The following is a 22655-nucleotide window of genomic DNA, read 5'->3' on the forward strand; positions in this document are numbered from 1 at the left end:
TCCATAAGGGAGTGGTCAGCACTTCTGATTGCCACAGAAAGGACCTGGGTTCAATTCCCCATACCACCAGGCATTTTCCCTTCATTGCAGGATTGTAACTGGGAGTACTCACCCTTACGATGCCTACTAGGGAACTGCATTTATGAGAAGTAGCATCACCAAGGTCTGGAAAGTTGCCAGTAGCTCTGAGAGTGGTGTGTTGACTCCATACCCGCCGTAAGGCATCCAAATGAGAACATGTAGCAGAGTATGACACAGAAGCAAATCAGAATCATGTGGTCCTCTGAGCCTGATAGTGGAGAGAAGGGGAGGAGGAGTTAGACAGAGAGAGGGAGGAGGAGGATAAGAACAGGAAAAGGGAGTAAGAGGAAATAGACAGACAGAGGGAGGGGGGTAGTAGATGGACAGAGAGGGGGGGGTAGGAGGAGATAGTCAGAGAGAGGGAGGAGCAGATGGAAATAGAAAATGTAGAGAAGGTAGTGGACTCAGAGAGGAGGACAAGGGGATGGATAGAGAGAGGGGGGAGGAGGAGGTGAACTAGGAGAAGGAGGAGGAGGGAAGGAGGCAGGTGGAAGATGGAGAAGGATAGTGGGCTGTTGGCTGTAAGATGGAGTGGTTTTAGGAGGAAGCATAAAAGGGTGTGATGAAGCAAGTAAAAGAATATTGGATATAAGGAGAAAGGATGAAGAGTGGTGGGACATGGTGGAGTGTGTGGAAGAGAGGAGAGTGAAACAGGAGGTAGAATAGGACAGAGATATAAATTCTTTCTTATTATTCTGATGAGACAGCAGAGATTGAGACCTATGTGTGTGCAACATAAGTAAAATAAAGGAAAGGAACCACTAATCTTTAGCTGTCTGATGTGTGGTGCATAGAAACACACACTAATAAACAGTATTCATACTAGCTTTTCAGCTCTTTCTCCAGTACAAGTACACACATTCAGACACACAAACACAGCCACAGAAATGCACACAACCACTTCTATGCTTTGACTGTGCAATATATCTAACACAAGCACACATGAGAATTTTGCACTACAATTTATTTATATGCTAGATAGCAGCAAAGTCCCGTTAAGTCACTTGGTTATAAATTGTTCAAAAATGCAAAATGAACGTAACTTTTCATCATCTTGAATTGCTGTGGCTGAGTAGCATGGCAAGCCTTGCAGTGTTTAAAACTGTTCCAAGGTGTACTTGTGATGGCTACCATTGTTCAATATATGAATTTATTCCCTTTTTCACTTCACAGTCCATTGAGCAAATGGTCTGGACATGTGGTTTACTATGCTGGTTCTTACTTGCCTTTCAACAATGCCTACTCTTGTGCCTATTATTGGCTCCTTTGTTGGCACATATTTCTAATCTCTTCACCATCACTTTTAACTTTAATAGTATTATTTCATTTTGTTCTCCTCTGTGTTCTTCTTCACCAAAAAATATCTGATCACTCATTGCTACTAGTAAGGTATTGATGCATGGTAGCAGAAACTGAACCATCAGGTGCCACACTCACTACTACTTAAAATATCAGAACCACAAAACTTTAAGAAGGCAACAGTTAAATCAAAACTTTGTAATTCACTGGGACACCTGTTTCTGATGACAAGTGGTTATCAAATACTTTTGTTTTTCTCCTTCTCACTCTGGCTATTTTTCTCATTTCAAACAATAAACAATCATTCACTACTACACTCACCCTGCTAGTTTCCACCACAGTAAACATAATCCAAAGAGCTCCAAAGACACAGTAATCCTACTGTCATAAGTTTACAATAGCATTCTGGGAAAATGTAATCAGCCTACAAAGGAGATTTTTTATAAAACACTCGTGCGACCCATCACAGCATACAGCTCAGATGTGTGGGTTCCAGACTAAATAGAATTATCATGGGATATGTTATGTATACAAAGAATGGCTGTGCATGACTTTGATTCATAAAAGAGTATTATGGAGATACTGCTAAATGTGAACTGGCAGACACTTGAAAGAGGTATGAATTATCCCGTGAAAGCCTACTTACAAAGTTTCAGGAACCATATTTAATTGAGAAATTCAGGAATGTACCATGTATTACTTGCATAGGTACCACAAATACAAGATTAGACTGTTTACAGGGCACACACTGACATTTAATCAATCATTATTCCTGATCTCCACATGTGAATGGAATGAGAAGTAGTCTTTGTAATTGATACAACAGGATGTCACTGCCATGCATTTCACAGTGGGTTGCAAACTATAGATGTAAATGTAGATGCAGATGAACAAACTCCTAAATTTTGGTTATATTGTATAATGATAAATGATATGTCAGTTAGCAGTTTTGCCTGATAGTCTACCTGTGTAATAAATAAATAATACCTGTGTAGACTGTTCAGCCAGTTTGACAACTGACATTTTTCCTCAGTAAATGATTGAAATTTATTTCAGAAGTTTTAAATTTGTGTCCTGATAAGGGAAAAACTGAAATAAGTAACATGGAGTGGTAGTATAGTCCAGAAATGCTCAAGTAATCTGTAAGGAATTATTCATAAAGATCATTACAATTGTGGATTCATGTCAAGAATTTATTTGTTTTGTTAACAAATAAACTATGTAATGCTTCATTCAGTATGAGGAACAGAGCTAAATGTTCAACTGTTGCTTTTACAGATAACACGGATAAAGAATTAGCATGGGAACCTCTAAATGAAAATACTGGTCTTCTGCAAGATAAGGTATTTATGTAGTAATAAAGCTCCTCATTCTAACTCCAAAAATAACAAACTTTAAAGTCTGTAATGACTGCTGTCAGTGGCCCAATTTGGTAAGATAATGACTTACCAAACAAAGAATTATCTATGGTTGGTCATTTAAGTTTTAATCTCAAAATACAAATGTGATGCAATTAAATTTTAGTGATAATATCCAAAAACCCCAATTTTTGCTTACTGTACTAAACTTGGTTTGCCATTTCCTTGGCTCTATGTGATCAGTAAACTAAAATTTAATTCATTTGGGAAGACTGCTAAAAAGACTCAATTCAGGGCTATAAAGACAAATATAAAAGGAACCACTTACAGATAACTATTTCCCATATCAGATGGTCACACACTGAGGCCATGTAAAACAAATGTTGGGTTAAATATTTAGCATCCAGAAACAAGATTTTTTCCACCTGCCAACTGAGAGGCAACAGTTGAAGAAAAAAGGACTATTCACAGCTTAGGCAGGAATGTTAGCAAACACTATCAGGATGCAAAGAATATCAGCAATGAAATGCCCTTGACATTTCAGATTTAAAAACCTGATTCATTGAATGTGGCAGTGTCATAGAGAAAATGAAAGGAAAAAGGAAAGATTCATCAAAAATATGATAGCACAGGGAAAGGAACTAAGGATATAGTAGTGCAAGAGATAAGAATGAAAGAAAGAGAAAAACACTAGTGGAAACCTCTAAAATACAAATGTAAAACAAAGGGGGGAATTAATTTTAAAAAAATTAAATGAGCAAACTGCTTTGCTCAATACATCAATTTGAGTTGTGGGACCCAGGCATGTGGCATTGTGTAAGTTGCCATCTGCATTGTTTTAGGTGCTAGAGTTGGGGGAAATGGAGTAATTAAAATTATCTGCATAATGTGGCAGGTACCAAGGTCATGTCACATCTGCTTTATCAGAGCACCAAGTGTTGCGAATATAAATTCTGTGCATGTGGTAATTCATCCTTATAACTGTGTAACTATGGCACAGACAGAGACAGCTGCATAATGGTGGAATTTCACCTGATACACAGTATAAGAATCGCACAGACCCAACTCCTGAGGTAGACCTCACCACTGATGGTACTAACATTGCAGTGATGGAGGTAACATAGGGAAAATTATGCACTTGACAATATGAAACACTGAACAAGGAAATGAGGTTCAAGAGATATATTATTTTGGGTGATAAACACTGGGCCAAAATAATACCATACAAGAAGAGGTGAACTCTATCATTGTTCTTGAGAGAAAACAGTATTTTTAAGAGTGGCCAAAACAGGATAAGAAAGTCAAATGTTGAGTTAAATATTTAGCATCTAAATGGCAAAATTGCTTAAAAGTACTTGCATGTACTTACATGGAAAGGTAAACTTTGAGAAGTGTCACATGGCCTCGGACACTCTTATAAAGCAGATTAATCTGCGTCAATCAGCAGAACATGATCAGTATGAAGACATGTCGTAGTGCAAATGAGAAATGTATAATGATAAAGTTTCATTGAAAAATTAAAAGAGAAAGAGAACAGCATATAACTAATGATCTAATACATATCACTGATCTCTAGTGCAGTTCAGACTGAGGCATACACTATGTGATCAAAAGTCAAGACACCTGGCTGAAAATAACTTACAAGTTCGTGGTGCCCTCCATCGGTAATGCTGGAATTCAATATGGCGTTAGCCCACCCTCAGCCCTGATGACAGCTTCCACTCTCACAGGCCTACCTTCAGTCAGGTGCTGGAAGGTTTCTTGAGGAATGGCAGCCCATTCTTCATGGAGTACTGCACTGAGGAGAGGTATTTATGTTGGTCTGTGAAGCCTGGCATAAGTCAGCGTTTCAAAACATTCTAAAGGTGTTCTATATGATTCAGGTCAGGACACTGTGCAGGCCAGTCCATTATAGGGATGTTATTATCATGTTGAAAGATGCAACCGCCATCCCCGAATTGATCTTCAACAGTGGGAAGCAAGAAGGTGCTTAAAACATCAATGTAGGCCTGTGCTGTGATTGTGCCATGCAAAACAACAAGGGATGGAAGCACCCTCCATGAAAAACACAACCACACAGTAACACCACCACCTCCGAATTTTACTGTTGGCACTACACACGTTGGCAGATGACGTTCACCAGGCATTCGCCATACCCACACCATGCCATCAGATTGACACATTGTGTACCATGATTTGTCACTCCAAGCAACGTTTTTCCACTCTTCAGTCATCCAATGTTCATGCTCCTTACACCAAGCAATGCATCGTTTGGCATTTACCGGCATGATGTGTGGCTTATGCTCGACCATGAAATCCAAGTTTTCTCACCTCCCACCTAACTTTCATAGTACTTGCAGTGTATCCTGATGCAGTTTGGAATTCCTGTGTAATTGTCTGGATAGATTACAGATTACGACCCCTCTTCAACTGTCAGCAGTCTCTGTCAGTCAACAGATGAGGTCGGCCTGTACATTTTTGTGCTGTAAGCTTCCCCTCATGTTTCCATTTCACTATCACATCAGAAACAGTGGACTTAGGGATGGTTAGGAGTGTGGAAATCTGGCATACATATGTATGGCACAAGTGACATCCAATCACCTGACCACATTCGAAGTTCGTGAGTTCCATGGAGTGTCCCATTTTGCTCTCTCACAATGTCTAATGACTACTGAGGTCGCTGATATGGAGTACCTGGCAGTAGATGGCAGCACAATGCACCTAACATGAAATCATATGTTTTTTGTGGTGCTCGGGTACTTTTTATCACATAGTGTCAATGTTTCAGAAACAAAAGAAGTTGAGATACTTTTACTGAACAGAAGCCACTAGGAGAAAATGGGTTTAAAGTTAGTTCAAACATGTTTGAGATGTACAGAAAAACTGTTGATGAGACAGTACATTCAGGTCAATCAAGAACGAGCATACTGACTTACATCAATCAAGTGAACTAAATGCTAGTACAAAATTAGTAATCATTTCTTACTCAAGACACTGAATTGGTGACAAGTTATGATAATGTTAACACTGCATTCAGATGGTTTTGGATAAGCAGAATATCTGCTTATTCAGTATATTCCCAGTTTGTGCAACACAAATTGACTGAACAGCAGATGGCAACTCTGATAGAAACAGCTGAAACATTACATTGACATGTGTAGCCAAGATCCATATTTTGTGTAAAGTACCATAACAGGATTTTATACCTGCTAGTAGTAAGTCAATCCAAAATAGGGAAGACAACCACTGAAATGTATTGCTCTGTGCATTATGTTGTGAGAGGCAGACATTTGACACCAGTTCTTTTGTAATTCCAAGAGAATACTCACTGACACTTTGCAGCTCCTTATAAATGTTCCCATAAATGTATTGCTGTTAACTGAGATAACTTTGAAGGTGAAGAATGTCATCTTGTATTTATTTTCTGTTTACTTTGTTTCACGATACTATTCTGCATACTTTTGGATGTAGCATCTAAACTTCTTCTTTTTTTCCCACTGTGTGTACTTGATTTTCTTTATTTGTCATAAATATAAAAGGGGGGGGGGGGGGGGGGCAGGAGACAGTCAAATGAAAACTGCACACCTGCCACAGTGGGACCATGAAATGGGCCCATTCAAAAGTCGTCACCACCCATGTTAAGACATTTATCCCACTGGGAAACAAGACAGTCAATTCCTGTTTCGTAAAACGTAGTCAGTCACTGATGGATCCACACCACTCTTGCAACTTCCTTGTCTGACTGAAACCAACATCCACAGATATTGTTCTTCAGGTTGCCAAAGATGTGAAAATCACACAGTGAAAAATCCGGGCTCTACAGAGGATGTTGGAATATTTCCCAAACAAGTCATCGATGGTAGCATTTGCCCAGTTGGCAGTGTGGGGGCAGTATTTATTGGGCATCAGGATGATCCCATCCACAGCATTTCTACAGCCCAGCAGTACAAAATATCTTTCATCTCGCATGCCAAAGAAATCCAAAGCTGTTCAAACAAGTTCAGGTAAGTACATGATGACTTTCTTGACTGCAGGGACCCACTGCCCATCAAGTTCCTCGAGCATGAAACCACAATCAAAGCAGAGACACATTGCAGGAACTGTGATGCACCATATAAAGTCAAAACACTCAGGAATACCATTGGATGGAATGATCCTGTTGCATGATAATGCCCAACCCGCACTGCCAATTCGATGAAGGCTACACTTAAGCAATTTGGTTGGGAAACACTACAGCATCCTCCATAGAGCCCAGATCTTTCACCATGTGGTTTTCACATCTTTGGTGACCTGAAGAAAGACATGCATGGACATCAATTTCAGTCAGAGGAGAAAGTTGAAGTGTAGGTATAGTTGTGGATCCATCAGTGCCCAACCACATTCTATAAAACAAGAGTTGATCGTATCATTTCTCACTGGGATAAATGTCTTAACACATGTGAAGATTACTTTGGAATGGAACCATTCCTTGGTCACATTGTGACAAGTGTTCGATTTTCATTTTAGTGCCTCTCATAGCATTAAAGAGTAAACATACCAGAAATTTAATGTCTGTATCCTAAGACATTACACTCACTTTGAGTCAATCCGTACCAAGTGGTCCAAGAAAAAAATAATTGGCTGATTGACCATCTCAGAAAAAAATTATATTTGCTGGGTGAATTCACCAATGTTTAGTAATCACAAGAACTTCTTTTTAAATTTATTGTTTATTATTTTGAAGTGGTGGCCATATTTGTTTCAGGCCGCATGCGTTTTTCACATTTGCAAGCACCTACATTTTGTATAATTATTCTGTAGTGGATTGTTCTAAGCCTTTCAGATAAAATGCATTTAGTTTAGCACACTCTGGGCTCCAAATTAACATCATTATCACTTAGCTGAATGTATTCTTTAATATATTTTTAATAGTTCCAAGTTATCAGCCACAAATTGAAAAAAAAAAAACCTCAATTTTTGAACAGTATTTTTCCAAAGAAAGATTAATTTCTCAGCTTTAATATTTTTTCTGCTATTACACTGTATAGTATAGTTACTTTTTATAGAGTCTCAATGGTGAGCTGGTGAGCAGCTTACACTTAAGCAAATACACTATTTTAAAAAATGGATTTTTTTTTTAATTTTGTGGCCTGCAAGATCTTTGTTGGGGGACTGGATAAAAATCTGAAAATTTCACAATTAATAGACCTTTATGATATCAAACTTCAGTATAAATTTCAACTTTGAGATTCAATTGGAAGTTATGGAAAAAACAATTACAAATACGAGTCAAAAATACATTTTTTGATATCTGGAACATCTAGGCTTATGGAATAAAATATATCAGTTACAGTATATAATTTAATCATATCTATGATTACTTACTTTTTTATTGAAAATCAGCCTACTAATTACATTATATTGTTCTCTTGTTATTTGTTTTTAGTGCATCGCTCATTGAACATTTGAGAAATTTGTTCACTCAGTTTGGGTGTTAGATTATAAGTTCACCCAGTCACAGTTGTAAATTCCATGGGGGACAGCTTCCTTAGTACATTTTTAAGTGGCATCCAAACTTGATCCTTCTCTATTTTTTTAAAAGACGTCCTTGGTCCTGGAGGGTGTTAAAATACAATATGTACATCTTCGTTTTGACAGTCAATATTATCAACTCTGCCAACCCACCACTGTTCATCGTAAACACAAGTCATTATGTCTTTATTTTGAAGAAACAGTTGTACAAGTTTTCCACATTGATGAAATTCACTAACAGGCGAACTTGATGTGATCTCACACTTCAGTTAGTTGTGTGAATGGGGTACAAAACAATGAAAAGATCGAGTGCCTTTAATCTTCTGACAAGTGTTGTACCTTTCCTTCAAGCCACTGTCATAGACTTCATGTATTTCCTCATATTGTACAAAAACATAGGTAATTCCTTTTATATGTTTTTTACAGAATTCAAACATTTCTTGAGGTGTTATGATATGATTGTCATTGGTCCACTGCAGACTTGCTTTTGTGATAGCTCACTTTGTTGATCCCCTGACACTATCACAAGCATTCTTCCCATGGCATGAAGTGAAAAAGTGCCATTTTTCATCAAACCCAAAATCTTCTTTATGAAAGGAGATGTTAATAATTTTCTTTTTTTGTTTTTATATTGACTTGCTGTCCCATCCTAACAGTAAATCAATTTTTTTATGGAAGGGTGGTGCTGTTTAATGCAGTTTGTTAATTTTAGGTGAAAAATGTGAACTGCTGTAGTATTGCGTTCAAGGTAGTCACTTAGGACACAAAAGCTGTAGCTCATTAGTTTATCTTCGTCTTCATAATCGAATACAAATGGATGAACTGTGGCCTGTTTGTTTACCCAGTGTCCGCCCCGATAGCTGAGTGATCAGCTCGGTGGGCTGTCATGCCAAGGGCCCCGGGTTCAATTCCTGACTGGGTCAGAGATTTTCTCTGCTCAGGGACTGGGTTTTGTGTTGTCCTCATTATCATTTCATCATCATCAGTGGAAGGCAATGGGAAACCACCACTGGAATCACTTGCCTAGACACTCATGCGGTGGACCTCTCTGACGACGCTTCCCCCTTGACAAGACCTGTCGTAAGGCAGAACACAAAGTTTTTGTTTACCCAGTGGTGTCCTTGTACTTCATCTTGAACAACAAAGGAATAATTTTCCGAAAAGTCAGCAAGAACTAAGCATTCATCAGCTGCCAATGTTTGCTTTTTGTCTTTCAAAAATTTACTTTGAGCTTTTGCAATAAAATGATGCATTTTCAGATTTCAAGGTTAGCCACCAACATTTCAAAAAACTCTTCTCGTGATTTTATGACTGTCACCATTTCAGTTCTGTCTTGTGTCACCCATTGTTTGTATTTTATATTGTCAGGCATCAAATCATCTTCTTCGGATTCTTCAAACATGTCAAGTAAGGCTTGTTTTCCTGGACAATTTTCATATTTTCCCTTGATCATACAACTGTAACTGTCAATATTGCATACCATAACTTCCAAAAGGTCTTATAGTCAACTCTAAGATTGGCCCCAACTATCATCAACTTTACGTTTTGATGATACAAACGAACACAAACATTATGGGTGCCAGATGCCCCTGCAACAATACACCATCTTGGTCTCAGCTCGCAAAACTCTGATCTTCCAATTTTAATGTCAGGATTTTCTTTTTTAAATTCAGTGAATAGTTCATTTAAATTACACAATATTAACCTTTTTTGTCTTTGAATCTTAGAACCATTTTCTTTCATGGAAACACAGTCTTTTTTGCCAGACATCAAACGGCTGTTATAGTCATCGTCATAATACTTAATAAATTTATTGATTGCGTTTTCATCTACCAAATTAGATGCACTTTTCTTTTGTAATGTTGGTAAAATTCCCTGTTCTTTTACTAATTGTATTGTTAACTTAACAAGACGTTGTGACACATTAAATTCATCACTAACTTTTGCTCAACTCCAAGAACTCGGCAGTAAACTGATAATCTTAATTTTATCCTCTTTGTTTGAAGTACTGTGTTTAGTTTTTAGTTATTCATTAACTAGTGTAATGTGGTGTTTCACATTATGCAATTGGTATACTTTATTTGATTAGCCCACCAGATATCGCAGATGTTAAAAAACGCATTTTTGACTCGTGTTTGTAATTTTTTTTCCGTAACTTCCAATTGAATCTCAAAGTTACTACATCCAAAAATTCATCTAATGAGTAGAAGGAGTTGCCATTAAGAAATTCTTTTAATTTCCTTTTAAATGCTATATAGCTATCTGTCAGACTTTTGATGCTGTTAGGTAAGTGACCAAAGACTTTTGTGGCAGCATAATTTACACCCTTCTGAGCCAAAGTTAGATTTAACCTTGAGTAGTGAAGATCATTCTTTCTCCTAGTGTTGTAGCCATGAACACTGCTATTACTTTTGAATTCGTTCAGATTGTTAATAACAAATTTCACAATTGAATACATATATTGTGAGGCTACAGTGAAGATTTCTAGCTCTTTAAATAAGTGTCTGCAGGATGGTCTTGGATGAGCTCCAGATATTATTCTGATTACAAGCTTTTGTGCAATGAACACTCTTTTACTCAATGATGAGTTACCCCAGAATATGATGCCATACGAAAGCAGAGAATGAAAATAGGCACGGTAAGCTAATTTACTCAGATGTATATCACCAAAATTTGCAATGACCCTAATAGCACAAGTTGAGAAATCACCAGTTTTTTGCATATTATGTGAACTGTTTATTTCAACTTTGGCTCTGAGCACTATGGGACTCAACATATTAGGTCATAAGTCCCCTAGAACTTAGAACTACTTAAACCTAACTAACCTAAAGACATCGCACACACCCATGCCCGAGGCAGGATTCGAACCTGCAACTGTAGCAGTCCCGCAGTTCCGGACTGCAGCGCCAGAACCGCACGGCCACCGCGGCCGGCATTTCAACTTTCTGCACTCTTCCAGTTAGGTATGATTTAAACCATTTGAGCACTGTCCCATTCATACCACAGTACTTGAGCTTATCTATAAGTATTCCATGATTAGCCTTTGATAGGTCACAAAAAATCCCAAAAGGTGACTTCTGGTTAATCAGAGCATTTAATATTTCATTAGTGAAAGTATATATAGCATTTTCCGTTGAAAAACCCTTCTGGAAACCAAACTAACATTTTGTTAAAACTTTATTTTTAGAAAGGTGTGAAGCTACTCTACAATACATTACTTTTTCAAGAATTTTGGATAAGGCAGTCAGAAGAGAGACTGGGCAGTAGTTTTTGGCATCAGACATATCCCCTTTTTTTATGCAGTGCTTTAGCAATGGCATACTTCAGTCTATTTGGGAAAATACCCTGCTTCAGAGAGCTATTACATATGTGGCTAAGAATCCCACTTATCTCTTGGGAACAAGCTTTTATTATCCTGCTGGAAATGCGATCAATTCCATGTGAGCTTTTATTCTTGAGAGAGTTTATTATCTTCCTAAATTCAGAAGGAGAGGTGGGTGGAATTTCAATTGTATCAAATGATGTGGGTAAGGCCTCTTCCATTAACTGCCTTGCTTCTTCTAATGAACATTTAGATCCTATTTTCTCTACAACATTTAAAAAATGATTATTTAAAAATGTTTTCGACTTTCGGCTTGTTGTTATCAAGTTTCCATTCACTTTGATGGTGATGCCATTGTCCTGTACTCTTGGTTGTCCTGTCTCCCTTGTAATAATATTCCAAATTGTTTTGATTTTGTTATCAGAGGTATTAGTCTCGGACATGACACACATGCTTCTGGACTTTTTAATAACGTTTCTTAATGTAGCACAGTAGTTTTTATAATATTTGGCTGTTTCTGTGTCATTGCTCTTTCTTGTTGTTAGATACAGTTCCCTTTTGTGGTTACAAGATATTTTTATTCCTTTAGTAAGCCAAGGTTTTTTGCATGGTTCCTTATAATTAGATTTAACTACTTTCTTGGGGAAATTCTCTTACAAGTGTATCATGAAATAAGTTATATATTAAATTAGCGTCGGGTTCCATGTACACCTCATCCCAGTCTAACTGCTGAAGACTTTCTCTGAAATTTCTAATTGTTGAGTCATTAATTGAACAGACAACTTTGCAGGGTAGTTTTGAATTACTGAATGGAGCTATGTCATATACTATAACTAGCTGAGCATCATGATCAGAAAGCCCATTCTCAACAGGACAAGAATTTATGTTTTTAAACCTATCTTGGTCTATAAAAGTGTTATCTATCAATGTGCTGCTGTCCTTTACTACCCAAGTAGGAAAATTAATGACAGATGTCAAATTGAAAGAACCGAGCAAGACTTCCAGGTCATTCTTCCTATTACACTCTTGCAGTGAATCAACATTGAAGTCCCCACAAACAATAATTTGCTTTCCCCTATCTGACAGATAGCACAACAAGGAATCCAAGTTTTCCAGGAATAATTTCCTGGAGGGGACCTATATACTGTTACAATTATAAAAGAGCCCTCCTTCAGTTTAAGTTGACAGGCACATGCTCCTATATGTTGCTCTAGACAAAACTTTTTTGTACCTAAGCTTTCTACACAGTGATAACCTTTGACATATATGGCAACTCCTCCTCCTACCTTATTCTCTCTACTCATATGTGCAGCTAGTTTATAACCACTGATATTTACCTTTTCCATATCAGACACAATGTGATGCTCAGACAGGCATATTATATCTATTACATTATCAGATTCAATGTCATATAAACAAACCCGGAGCTCATCTACTTTATTCTTCAATCCCGGAATATTTTGGTGAAAAATGGTAACATTATTTTTTACTTTACTTTTGTGAGAATCAATCATTAATCCAACAATATTTGGGTTAAATATTGTAACATTATTATTTATTTGTTTGAATTTTGTGAGTTTTGGACCTCTTTAGAACCTGCCTGCCTGAACTTATCATTGGACACTGATATTAGTCTAAAAAAGAGGTACATCCATGAGCACTAGTTTCCTCTCTTATGGATTTTGCTAACAACCCTGCCAGTTTACCATTCCCTTTCCTATTGAGATGTAGGCCATGTCTTGTGAAATCCCCCCTATCAATAGCCTCGACAGGAACCAATCCAATGCCGGACAGAGTGGCTACCCTACGCAACTGATCCAACTCCATATTTACCCTCTTGACAGAGCGGTTGAACTGGGGCTGATCATGCTGCACGAAGCAGGTGCCAGCCCAACATTGGTATGAGTCGTTGCCGAGGCTATTTTCACCAGGTCACACTAAATGCTGTAGCCCTGATCCCTATCAATACTGTTTCCCACTCAACCCACTATCATCACATGATCCTGCTTTGTGAATCCCTTGCACAAGGAACCTATATCCTCTACCACCTGGCTAAGACTTGCACTTGTCTTGAAAAAGTTTGTGACGGCCCACACCTCTTCCATGGCTGCTACCTAGCAACAGAACTTTCCTCTTACTTTCTACTTTTTTTGAAACAGTTGGTTTCCTAGTGAGACTCTGTTGCATCTTAACTACACCTACTTCTACTGGAGCCTCTTCCATACTTAACTGTGGTAGCAAGGCAAATCTATTGGTTGTGTCAATTGGGAAACTGTCAGACACTGTCCTCTTTGTGTGGTTCCTGTTCCCAGCTACCACTTCTCACTGCTATTTGCCCTTCTCCCCCCTTAACCTCTTCAGTTCCTCCCTCACTCTGTCAAAATCAGCCTGAAGGGCTCTAATTTTCTCCTCCTGTTCAGCTATAATCCTATCTCTTGACCGAGTGAGTTGGTGCCGTGGTTAGCACACTGGACTCATATTCGGGAGGACAATGTTTCAATCCCGTGTCCGGCCATCCTGATTTAAGTTTTCCGTGATTTCCAGCCAAATGCCGGGATGGTTCCTTTGAAAGGGCACGGCCGACTTCCTTCCCCATCCTTCCCTAATCCGATAAGACCGATGACCTCACTGTTTGGTCTCTTCCCCCAAACAACCCCCCCCCCCCCTATCTCTTGAGCAAACCCTGCAAGAGAATGGAAGAGTCTCGTTTGCTTCCCCAGTTCCCACGCCACTACAATTTCCCCAATGAAACCACCTGTCACAACAGCTGCACAAAACCCCTGAACTAACATTCCTACTGCAGCTCACACACTTAGTATCGATGGTAGTTTGGAAATTAGTTAAGAGATTTACTAAGTGATAACTAATTTCCAACTTCTCAGCTAGTGGTCCAAAAAATGAAGATCAAAATATACCAGCTCCTTCTGAAGCATTTATACGTTTAGATACTGCCTTCAGGTGGTGTGAAGCTCAAGATGAAAGTGACCAGTTGCAGATATCTGTCCTGAAAAGTGTAACATAGCTGCTTGTATGTGGGGAGACTTGCTTTCACATACCGCAGTTAAGGATTTTTAAAGCATTGATTCTATACGTATGTACTGTACATAAAAATTCAAATGGATTGCATATTTTTTGTTTACTAGGCTGTACTACATACATTCCTACTGTACTTGCCCTTGTGATAATAAAAGAGATTCATGTTATTATAAATATATGTAGATTTTATTGGTAAATAAAAGTATACTGTTCAATTATCTGAACAAACCAGTTTTTTGGACTTTTATGTCCCCTGAAACTAACGGGATGTGAGATCTCATTTTGCTACAGTTACATTATGAGAAAACCTTTCTATTTAGTTCTGTCATATTCAGCATTGAATTTGTTTCCATTTGTCCTGAAGTATAATGAACAGGTGTTAGTAAGTTTTCGGGCACATTGATATGGCACATAATTGATGCTCTAATTTATACCTAAGTCTTCAGTGGAGTCCAGTTAGGCTCTGAGCAGGAAATTTCAGCAAATACATTCAAATTTCTTTTGAAACTATGGCAAAGTAGTTCTTGCTTTCAGGACAGAAGGATAATCATATTGATCTAGAAAACGTCTGTTGCCACACTATGGGAAGTATACTATTCTCTAAAATGTTTTTGTAAACATTTGCATTGATTTAATAGTCTGAGTCAAAAGCAGGGTAAACAGCTTCAGATCATCACACCTTCCTCCACTGAATTTCACTCTTAGCACACTTCCAATTAAGTACCCTTTTCCATGCATCCACCAAGTCCACATATGGCTGGTAGAGTGTCACACCCTAAACTTTTTGTTACTAATCGTCCACAGAGCCTCTTCTGTTGGTGCACAAAGCAATGGTGGTATCATTTGTTTTTATGAACACCAATGTCTGGCAACAGTACAACCCTAAAAAGTGATAGTTTCTTGACAGTCTTTGCCATTGACTTCTGTACCTCAACTGGAATATAAGACAAAGCTCATGTCAGAATACTTTACTGTTTGGTGATCCCCATCTGGTCTTTGATTACCCTAGCAGGACAGTAATTCGGATTAGTACTTCCCAAGTGTCTTACCTCTGAAATAGCATTGTTGCCAGTTGTCATAGACAAATTTAACAACTAGGCACATGTAGTGCCCAACAGAACATCCTTTTCACTTAACACTTCATTTGAACGCCTTGAACTCTGAGACCGAACTGACATTTTCTATTATTATTTATTGGCGTATACACTGTAATTCACATGAGAAGTTAAATTATGCCACACCAGGACTCATGTGTGCAACATTGCCTTTTGTGGACAGTGAATTACCAACTGCACAACTTATTCTGGCCTCCCACAGATGAACTAAAAGATTGAAACTGTCACTTGTTTCCTTCCATAACCTCAGTGCTCCCAAAGAAGCTCTTCTTCAATTTGTTTATGGTCATAGTGTCTGCAGGTAAAATAGTTAAGCATATCACATACTGTAGACAATTTTCACTACTGCTGAAAGTATTTGCAAAGTCCAGAGATACATAATGTATCAAAATACCATCTCACTTTCTTGGTCTGAGAAACCTCTTCCCAACCACTACATGGGGGAGAAATGCCCTCTTCATTGTCGTCATTGTTCTGCAAACATTTCATGATAACCATTGACAAGCAACTCAGAATCAAAGCTATAAAAATCCTCACAAATAAACTGCACAAGCAATAGCAAGCAAATGCAAACACTGCCTCTTTTTTTATGTGAGACTTAAGGCAAATTGACACTGGCCATCACATCACATCATGATCCATCCCATCAAAACATTCTGAAATGCATTTCAAATGGTGGCATCCACATTGACTGTCCTCTCCCATCAGGTCATGTCACATCATGGCACCATCAAAGTTTCTGGGGAAGAAAGGTTTGCTGTCTGACGTCATCCATCTGTAGTTGATCACATGACCCCCAGGCTCATTTCCTCTTTATACATGGCCATGCTCAGATCTTCATATTTTGTTTCATTGTAGTTTTTGTGGTTAATATCAATTGTTTTTTGTTTGTTATTTGTTATAAATTGTTTTGTTTTGTAACTTCTTTTGCTAAAATTTATAATAAATGACAAAAGATTAATCAAAGCAGTGAGGCAACAGTCTGAATTGTATAACATGAATGTACTAAATTAATTACTTTCTGTCTACTACATTAGTAAAGTGAATTGTTTTACATACTGGTAAGGTATTTAATATCTTACAGTGAAATGGATTATAATAGGGCTTCAACTTGAAGTGAAAAAAGTACTGTGGGTAGAATCAGATTGATTAATAGATGGAATTTGTCTGTTTGTCGTCAGACATTTGTACTGTTTAATAAAGAAATGGACTGAAACATTTAGAGACTGCAAGTTGTTTGTTTAAATATATGTTTGTGGCAGGCTTATTTACTGTCAAGTAACCCTCTGAATTGTGTATGTGAAACAGTTTAGCAAGTGTAAGCAATTAATATTTATGTGGTTTCATTAGCTAGCCCCAGTACAAATCAGGCACTTGAACTATTAAAATCCAAATACAAGACATAAAGAAAACCCATTTAAATCTTGAAGGGAAAGGTATCGAGGGAGATAATACTATTGTACGTAAGTTTTCACCATACCAGCAACTAAACTTAACCTTAAACAGACCAATTTTTCATGATATGTGATGGTAGCTCATAACACTGTGTTCCTTTTAGTAATTCTGAGTGCAATTTAATGTAACAAATGAAAAAATTGATGCTTCAACTTCCTAAAATGCAAAATGAAGATTCCTCTCCCTCGGGCTCCTTGTATAGTGTGTGAAATTCCCTTTCTGTACCAGTTAATGACATTATCTGGACCCATGCTCTTTTATGTGTTGTTTTGCACTTCTGTTTTCTTTCTCTAATATACAAACTATCCCTGTAAACTGTAAACCATTTGAGTCCAATAAAGGTCATTTTTGTACAAATTTCAAGCTACTACATTGTGTATGTGCACTTTGTGCATAAAAACAGTTGAAAACCACCTTGCAAAGATTGCAATTCTTGCAAAAAGAACAATTGAGGACAGCCATACGAGTTGAGATAATGCGACTTGAATTGACTTGATGTGCCATGAAGTGATGGGCGGTGTGAATATATCTTGACGTGATGGAGCCATGATATGACAGTGTCATGACAGCGAGTGTTAATTGGTCTTTATTGAACTCAGAAAGTGACTGACTTCTTCCACATGCTGTTGTGGTGTTTTTTAACCATCACTGCGTGTGTCTGAATTTATTCAGAGAACTACGGATTGAATTTATTAATATCAGGTTACATCATGATAATCACTTTTTCAAAAACAAACCCATCCATTAAAGGCAGTTCACACTGTACATCACAGTACCATCACATCGTGGCACTGTTATGTCTAGGAGTATTCACACTGTCCATCACAGCACAGCACATCAAGTTAATTCAAGTCATGTGATCTCAAGTCACAGGGCTGACCTCAACTGTTTTTTCATGCTACTTGCTATCTTTGCAAGACGATTTTCAACTGTTTTTATGCACTAAGAGCACATACAAAATGCAGTAGTGTATATATGTGGATGCTGTAGTCAACATTTGTATAAAAATGACATTTATTGGAATCAAATGGTTTGCAGTTTGCAGGGGTAGCTTGTACATTAGAGGAGGGAGACAGAAATGCAGAATAATGCAAAAAAGGGTGTGGACCCAAAAAACATCATTATGTGGTACAGAGGGGAAATTTCACATGCTATGCAAGGAACTTGAGGAAGAGGAATCTGCATTTTATAGTTTAGAAAGTTGAAGCACCAGTTTTTTCATTTGTTATGTAAAATTGCTCCCAGAAGTACTATAAGGAACACAGTAATATGAGCTTTCATCACATCCCATGAAAAATTGGCCTCGTTTAGGTTAAGTTTGGTTACCAGTTCAATGCAAATTTTTGTGCAATAGTCATATCCCCCTCAATAGCTTTCCCATAAAGATGTATAAGTTTTCTTTCCAACTTGTATTTGGCTGTTAATAGTTCAAGTGCCTTATTTGTACTGGGGTTAGGTAGTGAAACCACATAAATATTGACCACTTATGCATACAAAAGTGTTTCACACAAAAACCAGGGAGCCACGTACAATAAACAAGCCTGCCACTAACACATATTTAAGCAAATAACTTAAATACATTACTTGATGTATACTTTGCAAAAAAAAAGTGTTTTGCCACTGTTGCAATGCCTGAAGTTCTCAGTCCATTTCTTTAGGAAACATTACAAATGCCTGACAACATATAAATAAATTCCACTTGCTAATGAGATTCTATCCAAAGTACTTTTTTCAGTTCATGTTGCAGCCAGATTGGTATCCATTAAATTGTAAAGAATTAAATAAGGTACTGATATGAATAAAAATCCACTTTATAAGTGTAGTAGAGTGCAGGTAATTTAGTACATTTATGTCGCAAAATCCGTATTGTTGCCTCACTGCTTTGATTAATCTTTTATCATTTAGTATAAATTTTAATGAACGAAGTAACAAAACAAAACAATTTATTATGAATTAGAAATAACATACAACTAGTGTCAACCATGAAAGCCACATCAACATGAAATAGTGGAGCTCAGGGCATGGCCAGGTAATGCGATGAAATGAACAATTGACAGATGGCGTCAGCTGTCAAAACTTTCTTCCGGAGAAACCTTGATGGTGCTGTGATATCATGTGATGGGACAGGATGACCAGTGTGGATGCTGCCATTTGAAAAGCATTGCAGAATGTTTTGATGGGATATGAAATGATGTGATGTGATGTGATGGACAGTGTGAATTGGCCTTTACATTAATATTTTTTTAGTTCCATAGGATCCTACACTTAGTGCACACCTGTCCTTAATGACATAAGTGGCCTTTTAGTGACCATAAAGGACTGCCCAGAAACTTGTAAGTCTTATGGCCATTTTACATGATACTTTGTAGCTGTTGCCTCGAGTTGTTCCCATTGTTGATCTTGCTTACTGTCTGGACTCCACCCCAACAGTGAAATGGACAAGCAATAACAATCATTTCTTGAAGTAAGGCAGTCTTGGTTACAAAATCCTTTTTATGCACAGGGAATGACATGTTGAGACCTGTTAGGGCATCATCAGATTGATGTAAAAACTAATGTGGAAAACCGACATTCATCCGTTAATGCCCACATATGGCATTAAGATGAAATTTTAAAGGAACAATCATCCCATGACAACAGGATGATGGTTCCCTATAAAATTTTGTCTTAATACCATATGTGAGCCCTTAATGCAGAAATGCTTGTTTTCCACATAACTTTTTATGCCAATCTGATGATGCCCCAAAAGGGCAAAATGAGTCATTTTCTGTAAATAAAAAGATTTTGCAACCAAGACTGTCTTATTTCAAGAAATCCATAGGTGGTTACAGTACCAAGTGCACAGCATAGAATGGAACTATTTTTAGTATCAATAATTGTTGCTAGTAGAAATCCTTGGATAACAGAAGAGATTACAAAATTTAAATGAAGCAAGCAAAAAGGAATACAAACGCCTCAAAAATGAGACTGACGGGAAGTGCAAAATGGCTAGAGGACAAATGTAAGAGTATAGAGGCATATATCACTAGGGGCTAGGTAGATACTGCCTACAGGAAAGTTAGAGAGACCTTCGGAGACAAGAGTACCACCTGTATGAATATCAAGAGCTCAGGTGGAAAACCAGTTCAGAGCAAAGAAGGGAAACCAGAGGTGGAAGGAGTACATAGAGGGTCTATACAAGGGTGATGTACTTGAGGGCAATGTTAATGGAAATGGAAGAGGATGTAGATGAAGATGAAATGGGAGATATTATACTACCTGAAGAATTTGATAGAGCACTGAAAGACTGAAGTTGAAACAAGGCCCCTGGAGTAGACAGCATTCCATTAGAATTACTGATAGCCTTGGGAGAGACAGCCATGACAAAACTCTTCCATCTGGTGAGCAAGATGTATGAGACAGGTGAAATAACTTCAGACTTCAAGAAGAATGTAATAACATCAATCCCAAAGAAAACGTGCGTTGACAGGTGTGAAAATTACCGAACTATCAGTTTAATAAGTCACAAACCTGTTAGAAGCATACCTTAGGGAAGATCAGTTTGGATTCCGTTGAAATGTTGGAACATGGGAGGCAATACTGACCCTATGATTTATCTTAGAAGATGGATTAAGGAAAGGCAAATCTACATTTCTAGCATTTGTAGACTTAGAGAAAGCTTTTGACAATGTTGACTGGAATAGTCTCTGCCAAATTCTGAAAGTGGCAGGGATCAAATGCAGGGAGTGAAAGGCTATTTACAATTTGTACAGATACCAGACGGCAATTACATCTACATCTACATCTACATCTACATTTATACTCCGCAAGCCACCCAATGGTGTGTGGCGGAGGGCACTTTACGTGCCACTGTCATTATCTCCCTTTCCTGTTCCAGTCGCGTATGGTTCGCGGGAAGAACGACTGTCTGAAAGCCTATGTGCGCGCTCTAATCTCTCTAATTTTACATTCGTGATCTCCTCGGGAGGTATAAGTAGGGGGAAGCAATATATTCGATACCTCATCCAGAAACGCACCCTCTCGAAACCTGGCGAGCAAGCTACACCGCGATGCAGAGCGCCTCTCTTGCAGGGTCTGCCACTTGAGTTTGTTAAACATCTCCGTAACGCTATCACGGTTACCAAATAACCCTGTGACGAAACGCGCCGCTCTTCTTTGGATCTTCTCTATCTCCTCCGTCAACCCGATCTGGTACGGATCCCACACTGATGCGCAATACTCAAGTATAGGTCGAACGAGTGTTTTGTAAGCCACCTCCTTTGTTGATGGACTACATTTTCTAAGGACTCTCCCAATGAATCTCAACCTGGTACCCGCCTTACCAACAATTAATTTTATATGATCATTCCACTTCAAATCGTTCCGCACGCATACTCCCAGATATTTTACAGAAGTAACTGCTACCAGTGTTTGTTCCGCTATCATATAATCATACAATGAAGGATCCTTCTTTCTATGTATTCGCAATACATTACATTTGTCTATGTTAAGGGTCAGTTGCCACTCCCTGCACCAAGTGCCTATCCGCTGCAGATCTTCCTGCATTTTGCTACAATTTTCTAATGCTGCAACTTCTCTGTATACTACAGCATCATCCGCGAAAAGCCACATGGAACTTCCGACACTATCTACTAGGTCATTTATATATATTGTGAAAAGCAATGGTCCCATAACACTCCCCTGTGGCACGCCAGAGGTTACTTTAACGTCTGTAGATGTCTCTCCATTGAGAACAACATGCTGTGTTCTGTTTGCTAAAAACTCTTCAATCCAGCCACACAGCTGGTCTGATATTCCGTAGGCTCTTACTTTGTTTATCAGGCGACAGTGCGGAACTGTATCGAACGCCTTCCGGAAGTCAAGGAAAATGGCATCTACCTGGGAGCCTGTATCTAATATTTTCTGGGTCTCATGAACAAATAAAGCGAGTTGGGTTTCACACGATCGCTGTTTCCGGAATCCATGTTGATTCCTACATAGTAGATTCTGAGTTTCCAAAAACGACATGATACTCGAGCAAAAGACATGTTCTAAAATTCTACAACAGATCGACGTCAGAGAGATAGGTCTATAGTTTTGCGCATCTGCTCGACGACCCTTCTTGAAGACTGGGACTACCTGTGCTCTTTTCCAATCATTTGGAACCTTCTGTTCCTCTAGAGACTTGCGGTACACGGCTGTTAGAAGGGGGGCAAGTTCTTTCGCGTACTCTGTGTAGAATCGAATTGGTATCCTGTCAGGTCCAGTGGACTTTCCTCTGTTGAGTGATTCCAGTTGCTTTTCTATTCCTTGGACACTTATTTCAATGTCAGCCATTTTTTCGTTGGTGCGAGGATTTAGAGAAGGAACTGCAGTGCGGTCTTCCTCTGTGAAACAGCTTTGGAAAAAGGTGTTTAGTATTTCAGTTTTACGCTTGTCATCCTCTGTTTCAATGCCATCATCATCCCGGAGTGTCTGGACATGATGTTTCGAGCCACT

The 22655-nt window shown here is 38.3% G+C and overlaps 1 protein-coding gene across 5 annotated transcripts in view; it reads left to right on the forward strand.

Annotated features, from left to right (window-relative positions):
- LOC126174781 (axotactin) overlaps nucleotides 1-22655 on the forward strand; it is a 567513-nt gene that overhangs the window by 510232 nt on the left and 34626 nt on the right. For all 5 annotated transcript variants that reach the window (XR_007535484.1, XR_007535485.1, XM_049921127.1 and 2 more), the window contains exon 33: nucleotides 2659-2723. Coding sequence is in view for 3 of the 5 variants with exons in the window: in XM_049921127.1 (XP_049777084.1) it covers nucleotides 2659-2723 (65 nt within the window). In the remaining 2 variants the exon portion in view is untranslated. The remainder of the gene's footprint in view (nucleotides 1-2658; nucleotides 2724-22655) is intronic.

The sequence above is a fragment of the Schistocerca cancellata genome, chromosome 3 (genome assembly GCF_023864275.1).
Source record: "Schistocerca cancellata isolate TAMUIC-IGC-003103 chromosome 3, iqSchCanc2.1, whole genome shotgun sequence".
Taxonomy (NCBI): Eukaryota; Metazoa; Arthropoda; class Insecta; order Orthoptera; family Acrididae; genus Schistocerca; species Schistocerca cancellata.